The following is a 17,318-nucleotide window of genomic DNA, read 5'->3' on the forward strand; positions in this document are numbered from 1 at the left end:
AAAAAGCAAAAGATAAAGCTACTCTCTTGCCCAGAAGGGTGATCTGATCAAAGGCCAAAAACATTTGCCTTTAGCATTTATACTTTGAAAAGAAATCACAGGTTTTATAAGGGTTGTTACTTTACGGAGAACCATATTTTTAATCCCACAGTCAAAAAATATTTTACAAACCAGCTACATGCAAAGTCCTTCTAGAAGGCATGTGAGAACAAGTCAAGAGTGATGAGAACAGAGTAATTCAATAATTCTTAGAGAGACAGATATATCACCTCCAAGTTTCCTATTAAGTTCGCCTCAGGCGAAGTACAAATTTGTTGTTAAATTTGAAGTTCCTGTGAAACAAACTGGGTTTCCTACTGGGTAAGCATCCAAGCTTTTCTTCCAAGCCACCACAGCAGGCAATACTAAACTGCCTCATCAAGCCATGGCTCAAATTGTACTGGTTTTCTCTGAGAGTGGCCTCTGCTATTAGTACTAACGCAGGCTAATCTTTTTGTGTCTACCATTCCTCCTCCCCCAGAATGGGAGTTGGGAACTGTGACTTGTCTTTCTATTGTCAGGGCCTGGGGCAAAGTGCTGACAATCGATTCAACCCCAACATTTCTTAGGCACTTTGTGCCCGGTGCAGAGGACACCAAGATGAATGAGAAAGATGGAAGAGCTGACTTCCACAGTTTGGACCCTAGAGTAGATGGACCCGGATACAAACGAACAGCTCCCATGAGAGCAGGGCTTTAAAAGAGATAGGTATGAAGGTGTATGTAAGCACACAAGTGAGAGAGCCAAAATCTAGTGCAAGGGGCCACACATTTGAGCTGGGAGGCGCAAGCCAGAATGAGTGGGAAAGGCAGCCTAAACAAAGTGTTGAGCCAAAGTACAGAGGAATGAAAGAGAAGGATGAGTCTGGAGAACGCTGCACCTTCTAGTGTGGCTAGAATAAAAGGTACACAGGAGGGGATGGCTGGAACCTGGCTGCCATGCCAAGGAGCTTGGACCTTACAGATAAATGAAAGCATAGAAGTAAACAGAGGAGTGACAGACTCAGGTCTGTTTTTAACACAATTACTCTAGTGATAATGTGAAGAATATACACAGTGGGGCGGGGGGAAGATGTGGAGAGATTGCTGAGGGACCTTATTAATATGCTTCTGGTTTCACTAATTTCTGTAATGTGAAACCAGAAACGACAGCAGTATTATAAGCAAAATTTGAGAACCTAGACCACTGGGATGGTAGGAAGGACATCATAGTGACCAATCAATGAGATGTGGTAGAGGGAATCAAGAACCATTCCAAAGTCCCCAGCACTTCTGGATATTCAAAACATGCACCAAATGACTGGTACCAAACTACATTGTCTTGGACACAATGACCCTGCTGGACTTCCCCTTTTCCTAAACATGGGCAGTACAAAGAAACATGTCCAGACTATTTGTAGTCAGTATTAGTTGGTTACCATGAACAAATTAACATAAACACTGTAGGGAGGAATGCCAGCTTGTGCAAAATACACATGAGCTCAGGCTGGCTTATGAAAAAGTACCTGCAATTAAAAGCACACCATAAGACAAAAACTGCCAAAAGGATTCTGCCATCTAAAAGATCAGAAAATAGACAACTCAAAAAAAAGAGAAACGGGAAAAAAGAAAAGGCACAGTTATTTCAGCAGTTAAGAGTCTGACAAAACCCCTACAGGAAATTTTAAAATTTATTTCTATCATGAAATTCAGTATACGTTCAATTACACTACTCAATACCAGGCATCTTTTTAAATAGGTTTGGGGGAGCTATTCATGCTAAAATGCAAAATGCAGGGACTTCCCTGGCAGTCCAGCGGTTAAGACTCCACACTTCCAACGCAGGGGGGCATGGGTTTGATCCCTGGTCGGGGAACTAAGATCCCGCATGCAGCGCAGCTCAGCCAAAAAAAAAAAAAAAAAAAAAAAAAAAAATGCAAAATGCACTGGAGGGGCCTTGGAGCCCAATGGTAGATAACTGGCAACCGAAAATCATTTGCATTACCATTATCCCCCAGCTGAACCATCTGATATAGTTTATGATGTACTTCCAAAAGAACCAAAGTATTCCTATAAATATGCCAGTGATGTCAAACAAATAATGAGAGCAAAAAGTTCTTCCCTCCACTATTTCTACTTGTGCCCCCAGTTAATCTGAGTCCAGACAATTACAAACATCTTTGCACCATTTCCAAAGTGGTGATCAGACACCTAAATTTAGTTGACTCAAACCAGGGCTACACAAGAACATTTAGATCTAATGGGTCACTCAAGATGACTAGAGCTTCCCATCCTCTCCATGTCACTTCCGTTTGTCTTTCTTTTTTTTAAGTGAAGTGAGTCATAGTATATAGATCTTTCTCCTCTGCACAAAACACAGTTTTTCTCGGAAGAGAATGGTATTTATACAAAAATTACTGGGAAATTTTAATATTCATCTTGGACTGTAACAAAATAAGCTGTATACAGCAGTAAGGAATTTTAGTGAATTATTGTTATAACATGGTTTTAACCTAGTCAGGCATTAGATCGTATTTCATAATGAAAGCAGCTATAAAAACAAATGTCAATTGGAAGAGTGGCCCGTATTACAGAGCCTGCCTCTAACATAGAATAAATCTTGCCTTCAAGTCACAAGCTATTGTTGCAATCTCCTTTATCTGAAACAATCAAATCATTCATACTGAAAAGTAGTGAACAGTGTCAGAGAATCAAAGAACTAGAGATGAGAGAAATGGCGAAACACCTGACCCAAACCTTAAACTACAAATGGAGGGTAGTTTTTTCCTATTTTCATTCATTCAAGCCCCCTCTTCTCTCATTCTAGCTCCAAAAACCAATCCCTTTGCCCTATCTGTGTTCTCTCTTCTCTTTTGGGCACTCCAGGCTTGCTAAGTATTACTTCCACTTTTCAAACCAGACATACAATCATTTAAATGATAGAAAACAATTTTTTAAAGCCATCTACACATGCTATCAAGGCTGACTTTTTATAGACCTAAATGCTTATTAGTATCTATGCTATCTATTAGCATTAACAACTATATAAAATTAGTTATGCTCACTTTATCAAATTGAGCTAGCAGAGAATCTTCGCCTGAAACATTTGTTTTCTAAGCCGCCTCATTCCTCGGCATTCGAAAGTCTACTTCATCCTTTGTTCTTTTCCCAATTGTTTCCAAGTTTTTACATCTTTTTGTTCTAGTCAGAAGTTAGTATAGTGAGAAATAACTGCACCGCTTTGTTTACAAAATGTTAAGCAAAAATTACATATTATTTACAAAATCACAATAGACTAAGCAAGCTCAAAATGACTCTGTATAAGGCTGCCTTCATTGTGACGGGCTACAAAATATTAATTTTTTTAACTTCCATTTTCTACCCACCATAAACACATTTCTTTGAATTCCTGAAAAATAATGGTTTTCGTAAATTGACACACACTTTGGAAAATTTGCCACTTTAGACTCAAGGTCATTTGAACTCTACATTTTTTTTAAAATGCCAGAGTTTGCCACTTTTAACATCAAGAAGGAAAAGAGCGTCTGATTTAGATTTTGTAAAAGAAAAATATCTGTACTGCAGAGGTGAGAAAGCCCATAGTGGATAATTCTCTAAGATAAAAGAAACCACCTCTAGAAATGTGGCAATCGATTAAGGATCTAGAGAACTCTCAACATACAGCAATCTCGACTAACTCCTGGGGTTCCCAGGTGGTAGACAAACATAAGAACAATGAGGGAAATTAACTGAAGACCAGGCTCCACGCTAGTGACTTGCTTAGCATAGTTTTAACAGTGCTTGGGTGACAGGTCTCCCACTCCTCCCTAAGACTGTAAGTAATCAAATTCAAACAAGGACTTTTTATAATATGAATTTGCTGTTGCCAACTGAGTCAGCTTCAGTATAAAAGATTCTCCCCAGTACCTCCTGGAGGCCACCCCTACTTGTGATGGGGTATATCATTATCAACTCCAACACTTCAGACCAAGAATTTTTTCATTTAAAACCACTTTAGACTCTACTGTATTCAATCTGATGCAGAAAATTTGTCTACACATTCTCAAAGTCACTAGTGGGATTCATTCAGTTAACTCAGAGAGACTAGACACGGAATACAAATTTTATATATTGATCGATCGTACTTATACAGATTAGAGTGGTTATATGTATTAGTCTATCAGAAGCTAATATACATTACAGCGCAAGTAAAAAGAATCCTGTCAAATAAGCTTGATGCAAATCCACATGAAACCAAGCCTGCCAAAAAAAGGCTTTTGTTAGTCAAGCATACCAAAGAACTGCTTAAAGCTTTTTTCCTTTTTAAGTGGAGCTCAAAATAGATTTTAATACTACCAGCTGATGGATCTCACAATTTGCCTTTTGAGCCTATAAGCCGAAAACAGCCTTCTCCCTTTACACAAGTAACAACATCTCTCTATTCTGTACATTGCTTATTTAAAATACCGAGTGTGGTTTTGGTTAATCCTCACAACCCCCGCGATGACATTTAATCGGGAGCACATATTTTCTTCAGAGGATTTAGCTCTTGTGAAAGCAGACCTCTTCATCTTTTTAATCTGATGATGTAGAGATACGTGAGAAACCCTACCTTCCGAACTTTTTATTTATGAACCACCGTAACCCACAAGGAGATGAGGACGGGGAAGACACCATCATCTCAACCATGACCAAAGGATAAGATGCTCATCGGGAGAAAGATGCTATTTTAGAGAGAGTAAAAACGTTAACCTCCCCTGTTGCCTGCCTGACACGGGGTAATATTCTGGCCCCAGTGGAGTGGGTACTCCAGACCTCCTGGCTGGAAAGCTCTTTAGCCTGCTACTCTCAGGGCTTAGCTCACAGAGCAAGTATCTCTTCCTCTGACAGATCTTCCCTGATCCCCTTCTCTGAGGCAGGCCATCTTCCCTGAAATCACTCTCTACCCCGTTATGTTGTTTTCTTCATAGCACTTGTCCCCATCTGAAATTGTCTGCTTATGTGTTGGACTGCCCTGTTCGACTCTAAGCTCACGGGGGATAGGATCTTGCCTGTCTTGTTCAGCAAACACTACCTCCAGCGCCTCAGCAGCGCCTAGCACGGAAGAGGCACGTCAATTCAGATCCATTAAATGAATGAACAGGAAGGGGGAAGGGACTGTCATCCTTGGGACTCGACGCACAGAGACCAAGAGAAAGGAAATGTAAAGGAGGGAGGGGGGAGTAACCCTTTCCCCCGGGGAGACAAAGGAAGACAGCCTGAGGTGGTCCAGTCTAGAAAGGAAGTAGTGGGGGTGTTCTATCCACCCCAGGGGACAAAGAGTGGACAGGCAGGGGGGCGGGGTCGGGGTGCGAGGCTTCGCGCTGAGAGCAGAGACTGGCGGCTTCCAGGCTTGAGAGGTCACCCGGACTGGAGGATATGAGGTAGGTGGGGGATCAAAGGGGACTGCGAGGCCGGGGAGAGACGCAGGCCCACCCGGGGGACAAAGAGAGAGGCGGCCGGCCTCTGCCGCCGTCGGATCGAATCCTCACGGAGCAGGGCCGAGGCGGAGGGCGGGACCCAGAGGGAGAGCGGGGCCTGGGGGTCTGAGGGGAAGGTTCGCTAGGCCTAAGCGAAGGGCCTGCCGCGCTCTGGGGCGCTCCCGCACCTGGTAAATGGCCGCCCAGCTCCCAGCCTTGTCGATCTGCTCGAACTCCTTTTCCATCTCCATGGCGGGCCAGGGGGGCTGCTGCGCCTCCTCCTCGGCCCACTGCGCCGTCTGCCGCTCTAGGCCGCGTCGCGCTCTCCGCACTTAGTGCCGCTGCAAGCCGCGACTCTCGCCGCTACCGCCGCCCTAGCCGCCGCTGCTTCTTCATGTCAACCCGGCAGCCGGAAGTACGCACCGCGCTGCCGCGGGCTCCGCCCCTCAAGCGGAAGGACCAATCAGCGCTCAGGAATGTCGGCTAGCAGTTCCGCGGGGCGGAGCCGGGGGAGGTGCTGGGGGAAGACATCTTGCAGCGTGCCCTCCCTCCTCCCCTCCCATCCCGGTCTACGAGCTTGGGCGTGGCGCGCGCCCGTTGCCTAGGCGACCCCGGGAGCCCCGCCCACGGCGCGTGGGTTTGCCCGGCTGCCACCGATCTTGAATTCAAGCATCGATGCGGTCCGTTGAGTCACAGAGTGACCTTGAAGCAGTCATGCATCTTTCCTGCAGCGCCAGGGCCCAGGCCTCAGTGCTCCAAGGGGGAGGAGGGGGTTACATGCTCCCCTTCCAGGCTCCCGCCTCTGGCCAGATGTCCGCCCTCTTTTCGAGAAACTTAGAGCTTCATGATTTACCAGGCTGCTGGGGAAGACCCACTACTCTCTGAATGTACTTTGCGTTTGGGGTCTCCTATCCTGGGCACTGCAGAAATGAATGGATTGGGGTCTTGGAATGATTTTTAATACGTCCCAAAGTAGCAAGGAAGTCCTGCTCAGAATGGACTCAGTGGAGCACAAATTCCATGGTGCATTAGTGTTGAATAATGGCAGATTTCTGGGCTCACTTCCAAAGGATTCGGATACAGAAATCTGTATTTTTTACCAGCAACCCCAGCTAATTCTATACCTATGGTCCTTGAAGCACACATGAGAAGGGCTGGTCAGGTGGTTTTTCTGCAGGATGTACTTTAAGCCATTCACTTTTGTGTCAGGCACATTATATGAAGATTGTGAACTCCATGGGGTCAGGGACCCTAGAGGACAGAATCATCTCTGTTCACTCTTCCCATCTCAAGCCTACCCAGAGCAGCGGTGTTGAATTCCAGCTCATTCCTTGAGTGCTTGTGGCAGGCACTGTGCCTGGCATTCCAAGTACATTTTCTCATTTAATCTCTACAACAACCCTACAATATAGGCACTTTTATTGTTCCCATTTTATAGATGAGGAAACTGAGGCACAGTGAGGCAAAATCACTTGTCCAGAGTACCTTTGCACATTGGTATGGAAGCCAGGATTCTAACCAGTCTTCAGGGGAGTGCTCGCTTTGGAGACAGGCTGCCTGAGTCCAAATTCCAGCTCTACTAAATACTAGCTGCGCAACCTTGGGCAAATTACCTAACCCCTCTCTGCCTCTGTTCCCTCCTTTGTAAAATGAAGATAATGAAAGTACCCATCTCATAGGGTGGTGTGAAGATTGAAAGAGTATATATAATGCTTTTAGTCTAGTGAGTGGATCAATAAATATGAGCCCCCATTGTTATATACCTTCAAATAATAGCAAATGGGAGGTAAATCCTTGTTGAATAAATGCAATTGGTTTGATAAACAATGTCTTTAGAAACTGAGTATTCCATGGAGGGGGAAATTAACAAAAGATGCCCCTTCGGGTGAAAAGTTTGGGAACGCCACACTTGGAAGCTGCCTAATATAAGTCTTAGCCATTTAAGTGACTCTCCAGGTTCGTGTACTCTTCCTGCCCTTGTTTCTTTGAGAGCTAGTTTATCTGGAACTCACAGAACTCAGAGCTCCTTGTTGTGGGGGACAGAACAAGGCTGGTTCATTCTTCTCACTGTGGGCTGACCTAAGTAAGTAAATAAATCAAATGCCCATCTGGAGCCCAAGTGGCCCTCATGCCTGCAGGGAGTACCACCCAGTGACTGGAGCGGCCTTTGAGTGGGGCCAGTGCTATGCACGGGATCTTGATGAAGGAGTGGAGGTGGGTGTGTGCGTGCAGAGTCCACGTGTATTTAGTGGATGTATTAGTTACCTAGGGTGGCCGTAACAAATTACCACAAATGTGGTGGCTTAAAGCAACAGAAATATATTTTTGAACAGTTCTGGAGGCCAGACGTCTGAAGTCAATGTGTTGACAGGGCCACACTCCCTCTGAAGTCTCTAGGGGAGAATCCTTCCTTGCCTCTTCCAGCTCCTGGTGACTTCAATGGTTCCTCAGCTTGCGGCAGCATAAATGCAGTCTCTGTGTCCATCTTTATGTGGTTTTTCTCCTCTGTCTCCTCTTCCAGCTGTCTAATCTCCCTCGGCCTCACTCTTTCAAGAATACCTGTCATTGGATCTAGGACCCACTCTAATCCAGGAGGATTTTGCATTGCCAGGTAATCCAAGATGATCTCATTTTGAGATCCTTAAATTAATTACATCTGCAAAGACCCTTTTTCTGAATAAGGTTATATCCCAGGTTCTGGGGGTTAGGACTTGGACATATCTTTTTTGAGATATGTCCCCCACTCAACCTACCACAGTGGCAGAGGGTGAAACTTTGTCACAATATTGGTCCTGAATGAAACCCCTAATTTCAGGTATCAACTAATCACTATTATATCCGTTCTTCACATAGCAGCAGCCAGAGAGCGCTTTTAATTTTTTGGATCATGAAACTCTTGTAGGTAAAACCCTCCAATAGTTTCCCATCCTTCTTAGAATGAAACCCAAACAAGTCCTAACCCTGGCCCACCTCCCCTACCTTTCTCCTTTTCTTGTACTCTAGACCAATCCTCTAATTCATTGAATGAGTTTCTACCTCAGGACCTTTGCACCAACTGTTCCTGCTGCCTGGACCACTCTTCTTGCAGATCTTGTCACCCTTCAAGTCTCAGGTCAAATGTTACCTCTGCAGACAGGTCTCTGACCACGGTCTCTAAAATAGCCCCCAGTCACTTTCTGCCGGTGACCTTGTTTTCTGCATCACAGTGCTCATCTCTAAAATCTCCCTCTTTATTTGTTGGCTTGTTTCCTTTTCCTGCCCCCCACTATAGTGTTCCATGAGGGTAGGGACCTCGACTTCTTGTCTGTGTCCCAAGCCCCTGATATTGGGTTGGGAGGAGGGACTTGAGGTGCTGGAATCTTCTGTGGCTCTCTAAGGCTTGGCTTTCGTCTGTCACGCTCTACCAGTTCTCTGCCAAGTCCTGGCCTAGAACCAGCCAAGCCTTGGTATCCCCCAGAGCTGTGATGGTGGTGATTGGGAATCTTTTAGTGATGACTGGTTAGAAAATAAACAAATGACCATGTGTCATGATAGCTAAAACCTTTTCTTGGCAGGCCTGCCTGAGGAATGGTCTCAGGTGGTTTCTTGGGCCTTTCCTTCACAGATTTAGCTAATGGAGCAAATCAATGACCCATTAAACTTTTTAAAATGTCCTAAAGAGTTGTCAGTAGAGAAGGATGGCTGTTTACCAAGCCTCCAATGGATCATCGACTCCTAACTTAGCAGTGTCAGCAAGCTTCCTGGTAAAAATCCGGCCTGGTCTTTTTTCTGGGAGGTAGACCAGTGTTAAGAGCTTGGAATTCAGAGAGAGACCAAAGTAGTCTCTGATGAGATGTCACTTCCTCGGAGAGGCCCCTTCTGATGCCCCCTAATAAACGGTTCCGTGAATCTGTATCCTTTTTCCTTCTTAGAACTTATCAGGCATTTGAGGACATATTTTCTCCCTACTGTTACCATGTAGTATTATGTCATGTGTTTGTTCTCTATGTGTTATCGTCCATCTCTACCACTAAATGTAAACTTCATGAAGAAAAGAGATTAAGTCGATTTGGTTCAATGCCTTCTTCCTTGAGCTACAGGTCATTCCCAGATGGGCCACAAGTCCTTGGAAGATTCCAGAAATCAAGATGACAGGGCTTTTTCCTACCTCATAGACTCAGACCTCCAGGGTCCTCAGGGTCATCCAGCTCGCTCTGTCTACCAGTGAGGACACATAGCCAGGAAAGGAAGTGGCCCTTCCCTCTGAGATTCACAGCTGCTCTCCTAACGAAGTTTGGGTGCCTTGACTGGTTGGCTGATTTGGGGTCAGCCAAAGACATTCCTGGGATAGAATAACTGACTAGGGGCAAAACCCAGGTCCACAGCGCTGGAAACTGGATGCACAGAGCTTCAGTCTCCAGCCACAGACAGCGCTAGGTGTGACCTCCCAGTTTATATTTCCCAGAAGTCCTGCAAGCCTGGTGTTGTCCCATTTTGCAGATGAGAAAATGGGTAAAGAGGTGAAATCAATGAACACCCAAATACAGAATGCTGGTCTGGGTGCAGCAGGTTAGAATTTTCTAACCCTGGTCTGCTACTTACCAGCTTTCAGACTTTGGGCAAGTTGCTTAACCTCCTAGTGTCAGCCTGTATGCTTTCCAGTGAGAAAAACCCAACTGAAAGTAGCTTTCACAAAATAGGGAATTCACTGGCTCATGAAACTGGGAAGTCCAAAAGTGGTTTGCTTCAGGCACAGCTGCATCCAAGGGCTCAAACAATGTCATCGTGACTCTCTCTTACTCCTGCTCTCTTAGTGCTTCCCTCTGTGTTAGCTTCACTTTCCTTCCCAGGTAACCAGGATGGCCCTGGCAGCCACAGGCTCATATCCTGCCAATTCAGCAACCCTGATGGAAAAAGTGCTTCTTTTCCCTGTGGTCCCAGCACAAGTCCTGGCCTTGAAGTTCATTGGTCCAATTGAGTCTCACATGCCATCTCTAAGCCAATCACTTTGTCCAAGGGAAATATTGGCAAATAAAGAAACCGAGGCCCAGAGAGGTCAAATTCTTAACCAAGGTCGCACAGCTCTAAGTATGGAAGTAGGATTTAGATAATAGGCAGTCTGGTTTCAGCATCTGTGCTCTCAGCCGTGATGCTACACAGTCTCTCCAAGAATTCCCATGAACTCTAAACAAATAATAACAATGAAGACGTAATAATAGTGGTAATAATTATCACTTACAACAACATGGTGAAGCTATTACTATTATTATCCCCCATTTGAAGTGAGGCACAGAAAGTTTCTCAGATTGCTTGTGGTCACACAGCTAAGAAATGGTGGAGCCAGGATTTGAAAGCAGTTTAGCTCTAGATGCTGCTTCTAGTTCTGAAATTCTATGAATATATGTGAGTTCTGCACTGTGAGAGCTTACAGGAAGGTTAGCAGCCCAGAAGCTCCTCACTCACGTCCTCACTGGGTCCTTCCCCATCCTTGTGAAGACTCTCCCTCCCCTCCACTCCCAGAAAATATTTCAGACTTTACTCCAAGCCATTAAAAATAAAAACAAGAATAAATACATAAGTCTAATCTGGAGCTGCCTCTCCTCCAAGAGTGAGTGCCCAGGGGAGGGAGGAGCTCAGGGGGAACTAGGGGGAATCACGTGCGTTCTGAGAAAGGTGGGTCAGAGACAGGGGGTGGTTGAAGCAGGGAAACTTCAAGCAGGCAAGTTTGACCCAAGGATGGAAACCAGACCTGGCCCCATGCTTTCAGCAAAGGAGGGTTTCCAGAGGCCACTGCTTCCTCCACCCTCCAGTTTAGGGGGTGGGGGGACACTGGTGGCACACACAGTGATTCTGGGCGTAGGTTCTGCAATCTGGCAGACTTGGGCTTCTATGCCCTTGGACAGGTTACTTACCCTCTCTGATTGCCAGTTTTGTGTCTTTTACATTAAGACAGGGATGTGATGGTCGGACGAGATGGTGTCTGAGCCTTGTCTCTAGTTCAGGGCAAGGACTCCATAAATGAGGCTGTTGTTATTACAGTTGTGTAGGTTGCTGAGTAGAAAAAGCAGGCTATGATCTGCCTACAGATGTTTTCATAGTATATGTTGCAACCTCCTGTTTTACATCTCTAATTTCTGTCATGCCGGTGGAGGTGAGCAGGGCCAGCTTTGTGGGTGTGTCTGTAATCGGTGCAGCTACACAGGGCCTGGGCTCAGAAGGGCCCTGCGCTTGGTTTAATGCTCTGCAGTCACCATCTTGAAATCCTTAATATTTTTGGAATCAGGGACCTTGCATATTCATTTTACACCAGGCCTTGTAAATTATGTAGCCAGTCCTGGAGGTGAGTCTAGATTTTCAAATTCTTGAAGTGGGTTAGAAGCAGTTTCTGTCTTTGAAGATGGAAATGGTTTCCCTCCTTTATTCTGAGAGGAACTACTACTCTTGGGGGAAGTCTTAAAACAGTGACATTATTCAGATACAGATTCCCCATGTTGAGTTGTTTATTATTGTTTAGTAATAGTAATTATAATTGCTACATGTATTGGGTGTTAACTATGGGCCAAGCTCTGTGCTAAGCTAGCGCTTTACCTTCATCCCTCTAGATCTTCCCAAGAACCCTGTGAAAGGGTCTGTTATTAACCTTATTTGACAGGTGAGGAAGCAGAGTGGTTATGTAATTTGTCCATTGTCACCAGCAGTGTTGGCATCATGTCTATGAGCTGAGTGGCACTGTAGCAAGATGGCAGCCCTTTTAGAGAAAAGGAATTAACTTCTAAGCTTTCATTTAGATAAAAGTGTTCCTGGAGTCCTTGGGAGAGAGGTGTGTCTTTTGGATCAAATATTTGCTCCGGTAGTTTTTGTATTTGAAGATGGAAATGGTCTTCCATTTGAAAACTGACCGTGCAGAGAGGGAGGGGCTGGCCTGTACTTTTCCTTTCCTGTGCTGGAGGGAGGCCTATGGCGAGGACCCACATTTAGAGTGACTGAAAGCAGAGGGACCCTGACTTGGGGGAATGTGCTCACAACTCTCAAGCTGTCCTCACCTGGGCCATGGGGAAGCACACAGTGGATGGAGCTTTCCTCTGAAGGACCTGGAGATTCCCACTGCCCATATCTCGGGTAGGTGAGGAAGAGAAAGGCTCTAAATTCTAGAGAGAGGGTCAGGAGGCCCCCCCTCCGTGGGAGGTAGACTGGCTCCCACAACTGGCTGGAGAGAAAGGAGGACGGAGACCGGCATGAGGGACAGCAGGATGCAGGTACATGGCCTCTAGAAACTATCTGCTTTCAATTTCATTTTGTGTTTTCCTTTTCTGCATTGTAGTTCCCACCTGTTATCCTCAAGTCTTCGATAAAATGTTGTTCCCTGCTGCAAGCTCATCTTAGGTTTGGTATTACCCAGATACTAATTGTCCCCAATATCAATTCTCCTCTTCTTTCATAGAAATAGGATTGTACCTGGGCCATGGCTGCCCAGCTAAAGACTACATTTCCCAGGTTCCCTTGAAGCTAACTATGCCATGTGACTACATGCTGGCCAATAGGATGTGGGTAGAAGTGATGTGGTCCACTTCTAAATCATGCCCTCAAAGGCCCAGGGGGTGCTGGGCAGAGGGACAGGAAAAGTTCTTTCTTTTGCTTTTTACTCCATCCCGCTGCCTGGAACGTAGATATAGTGGGTTCCAACTTGGACTGTGCAGACAAGGGCAACATACAAGGGATGGAAGAGAACAAGACAGAAGGAGCCTGCCCCATCACCCCTAGACTGGTCACACACAGACTGTTCCATGAGAGAGACATAAAGGGGGCTGATTTTCCGCTGATATGCACAGGTCTAGTCATCCTGGTTGCTTATAGACATCATTCTTATTGTTAAAAATAAACTTCTGCTTTGTTTAAGCCACTGTTCATGGGAGTTACAGTAATTGAATCTATATTCTATAATTAACCCAGACATGTTTCAGGGGGCTGATAAGGAAGAGGGCTGTGTACCGCCTCCAGATGAAGACGGCGCTGGGGTCAGGAGCAACCTCCTGATGCAGGCAGCTAAGAGAAGGCAGACAAGGGCAGTACAGGTCCTGGGAGAGACAGCCCACCGTGGTTGCCAAGCAGCCACAGGGATGGTCCATGGGACACGTGAACATCCCCCGGAGATTCTGAGTAATATCCTGCAGAAAGAACCTGATAAAAGTTTGCTCTTCTTAGAGTCATGGGGTCTGATTGTTAGTTAGATATTAAAGGGGAAGCTGGAAATTTCGGGGACAGCTGGGGTTAGAAACAGTGCCCAGAGAATGTTAATTCCCTTCTGAGGCAGATACTTTTGGTTGCCTATCTACCCATCATCCCCTCCCCCCTTCTTCTTGGCTGACAGAGCCCACCCATTATAACAGAGGCTGAAAAAGTGAGCTATTCCTTTTCCAAGCCACCTTTGCAGTTTGAGCATGGACGTATTACTCAATCCCAGCTAATGGGATGTGAGGCAAAGTCTGCCCAGGAGCTTCTGGGAAAGGTTTCTCCCTCTTGTAAGAGACACGTGGAAGGAATTGTGCCTCTTCCTCAACAAGCTAAGGCTGGAGGAGCACAGAGAGAGAGCCCCCGAGCCCTTGGCAAAGTCACTGAGTTACTGAACTGTCCGTGGAACCACCTAGCTCTGAACTTCTTTGTAAAGATCATAAGCTTTTTAGTTTTATCGTTGAAGCCACTTTGGGTTGGCTTTTTTATTACTTGCAGCCAAAAGCGTGCTAACCGCTACACTGTCTTTGCCTTCTGTTTCTACCTTCCTTCAGCCCTATGGGTCTCAAGTTTAGCCTCATTCCTTCCGCTGAGCCCTGGTTGCTCTGGAAGTCAAGATCTTTTGGAAACCACCTGCGTCAACTTGTCACCACTTTTCTTCTAAATAAGAATCTCCCTTGTCCCTTCTTACTTCTTCATTTCAGAACCAAGATCTGTATCTGGGTGGGGTGAAAGCAGAACTTCAGCCTTTGTACAAAACTCTATTTGGGCATGGATTGATCCTCTTGTATTGGTCTTATCAGTCCGGATGTGTGTCTCTCTCAGCTGACCGGGAGCTCCTCTCAGGCATGGACTGGGTAGTATTCATCTTGGTATAACCCTAGTGTAGCTCAGGGCTGGGCAAGAGGAGGTGCTCCCCAAATGCTTGTTGAATGAATATATGAAAGAATGAATCATCTAAGCCCAATTTTATCACCTCCCTAAACAGAGCCAATTTCCCTCCCCACTGCTCTCCTACACTACTCTAGGACAAGACAGTTCTTGCAGAGGTAGAGCCAGGAAGAAGAAGAAGTTAATCCAATTCTCAATTCCAAAGCAGTGTCTAATCCTTCTCTCCTTAAATTTCCTTTAATCCACCCACTGTCAGCCCTAGCTCTGGTTCAGCAATGAGCTGACTCTGACCCAGATTGTCTCCAAAAAAAAAAAACAAAAGGAAGAAGGAAGAAGGGAGAGAAGAAACTGTGTTTGTATTTAAATCAAATTCCAGAAGCCTGGAAGAACTAAAGAGAGAAAGGATTCAAGGTGGGCATTCTCTCCACCAAGAGGTGTAAATTCTAGCACTGGAGGTGGGACCTTTTTTTTCTCAATTCTTTTTCTAATCTCAAAAGTAATACATGTTTAACGAAGAAATCTTGGGGCTTCCCTGGTGGCTCAGTGGTTGAGAATCTGCCTGCCAGTGCAGGGGACACGGGTTCGAGCCCTGGTCTGGGAAGATCCCACGTGCCGCGGAGCAACTAGGCCCGTGAGCCACAACTACTGAGCCTGCGCATCTGGAGCCTGTGCTCCGCAACAAGAGAGGCCGCGACAGCGAGAGGCCCGCGCACCGTGATGAAGAGTGGCCCCCACTTGCCGCAACTAGAGAAAGCCCTCGCACAGAAACGAAGACCCAACACAGCAAAAATAAATAAATAAATAAATAAATAAATAAATAAACAAACCCAAAGTTTAAAAGAAATCTTGAAAAGCACATATGAAAGAGAGGAAACTTAGTGTTTTAGTCTCACCACTTATGATGGTGACAACATTTTGGTATGCGGATTTCCACAGTTCTTTGGTTTGTCTCTGTCTCTTCACCTCTGTTTCCATCTTCCCCTTTCCCTCAGCCCCTCTCATCTCTCTCTCTCTCTCTCTCTCTCTCGCTCCAGGTCTCATTCTCTCTTTCTCAGACTTAAATGTTTCCAGGTTCTTCACCCTCCAGACAGGGTCACACCCCGCCCCCATTTAATAAACACTCAGTGTGATCTAATTCCCATCTCATGACGAAGTAGGAAACCCAGTCCCCTCGGCTCCACAACACTTTCTGAGAAATCTGAATACCTTTTCCTCGAACTCTGCTTACCACTTGTCTCTTCTTGCTCTAAATTTTCACTTCAGTCTACTCTCCAGCTTCCCTTGCTCTCCCTGTATCAGACGGGAATGCTTTTGGCTCTAAGTAACACTCAAGCTGAAGCAGATCAGAGTTTCTTTTCCCCACAGAACGAGCAGTCTGGGGACAGGTGTTCCCCCTGCTGATGGCCTGCACATCCCCTCAGCCCTTGGTGTTCACACCGCAGCTTTCTGGCAGAAAGCTTTCTCTGGCCACTGGAGTGGGCTCAGCGCCCCTCAGGGTCTGGCCAGGAGCGCATGCCTTTAGAAACAGCCCTCGACCAAGGACAAGTGGAAGCTTGTGGGTAAGCAGCTCAACTCCTTGCTCCTCAGGGGGGACAACTCAGGGGCATGTTCTCCACGGGCTCTCAGAAGTCTCCAGTGGGGCAGAGTCCCACTTGCCCTTGGTGGCAACCTGCCCCTTCCTGTTCCTGTCTCATTCCCCCACTCCTGGACTGGTGCTCCCTGAGATCTCCTCTCAAATCACTTGCTTGCATTCAAAGCCTTGCCTCAGCGTTGGCTTCTGGAGGAACTCTGTCTCAGACAGTAGACTTGGGCTTTTCCTTCTGTCTAACTAAAAGGCCACAAATAGAAATGTCTTCTTCCACCAAGTATGACTCCACAAAATTCTGGCCTCTTTAAAAGAGCAGTGCATCCCCACTTCTAGTCCTCGAGATATCAAATATATTGGGTCTCCATCTAGGGCACTCCCCCCCCGCTACATATGCTTTTGCACCCGGCACTTTACATACACAATAAAATGAGGAAGGGGCCTTCTGAGTCTAAATTCAGAGGTCATCTAGCAGTTGGGGACAACCACTTCTCTTCAGGGGTCCCTGTGAAGCCATTTTAAGGGAAAGGCACCCTACTCCCACTCCTACCCAGCCCCCTCCACCCCCCACTTCCAAGCCCCTAGAGCCATAAGTCTTGCTTGAACTGGGTGTTGGAAGGGGGGAAGGTGCAGAAGAACTTTGAATCAAATTCTAGATTGAAGTTTTTTCAAGTAAATTTTTACTAAAATATAATACATATACAGAAAAAAAAAATATATATATATGTCATAAGTACACAGCTTAAAGAATTTCCACCAACTGAACACGCTGATGTAACCAGCAACCAGATCAAGATGCAGAACTCTACCAGCCCCCCCAGGGAGCCACCTTGTGCCCCTTTCGGTCCCATCCCCTCCTCAAGGGCTACTACCATTCTGACTCCTAACACCCTGGGTTAGTTCTGCCTGGTTTTGAACTTCGCATAAATGGAATCACGCAGGGTGTGCTCTTTCATGCCTGCCTTCTTTCGGTCAATGTCACGGCCATGAGATTCATCTGTGTTGGGTCTAGCTGCAGCTCACTGGTTGAGACTGACATTTTAATTTGAGGAGTTTTGGGTTTTAAGGACTGAAAGGAGATGGTTTTGGTAATTAAAAGAGCCTGAAAAATGATGGAATTGGAGAGAGGTGGGTTGAGGAAGCCCACCCCTTAAGAGC

General features: G+C 45.9%; 1 protein-coding gene across 7 annotated transcripts in view; it reads right to left on the reverse strand.

Annotated features, from left to right (window-relative positions):
• PTPN1 (protein tyrosine phosphatase non-receptor type 1) overlaps positions 1–17,318 on the reverse strand; it is a 90,390-nt gene that overhangs the window by 62,077 nt on the left and 10,995 nt on the right. For 6 of the 7 annotated variants that reach the window (XR_005016399.1, XM_036824827.1, XM_036824830.1 and 3 more), the window contains exon 1: positions 5,665–5,882. The exons of the other annotated variant lie outside the window; for it this stretch is intronic. Coding sequence is in view for 4 of the 6 variants with exons in the window: in XM_036824827.1 (XP_036680722.1) it covers positions 5,665–5,727 (63 nt within the window). In the remaining 2 variants the exon portion in view is untranslated. Of the gene's footprint in view, positions 1–5,664; positions 5,883–17,318 lie in introns of those variants that run through there. 7 annotated transcript variants of the gene reach the window in all.

The sequence above is a fragment of the Balaenoptera musculus genome, chromosome 15 (genome assembly GCF_009873245.2).
Source record: "Balaenoptera musculus isolate JJ_BM4_2016_0621 chromosome 15, mBalMus1.pri.v3, whole genome shotgun sequence".
Lineage (NCBI taxonomy): Eukaryota > Metazoa > Chordata > Mammalia > Artiodactyla > Balaenopteridae > Balaenoptera > Balaenoptera musculus.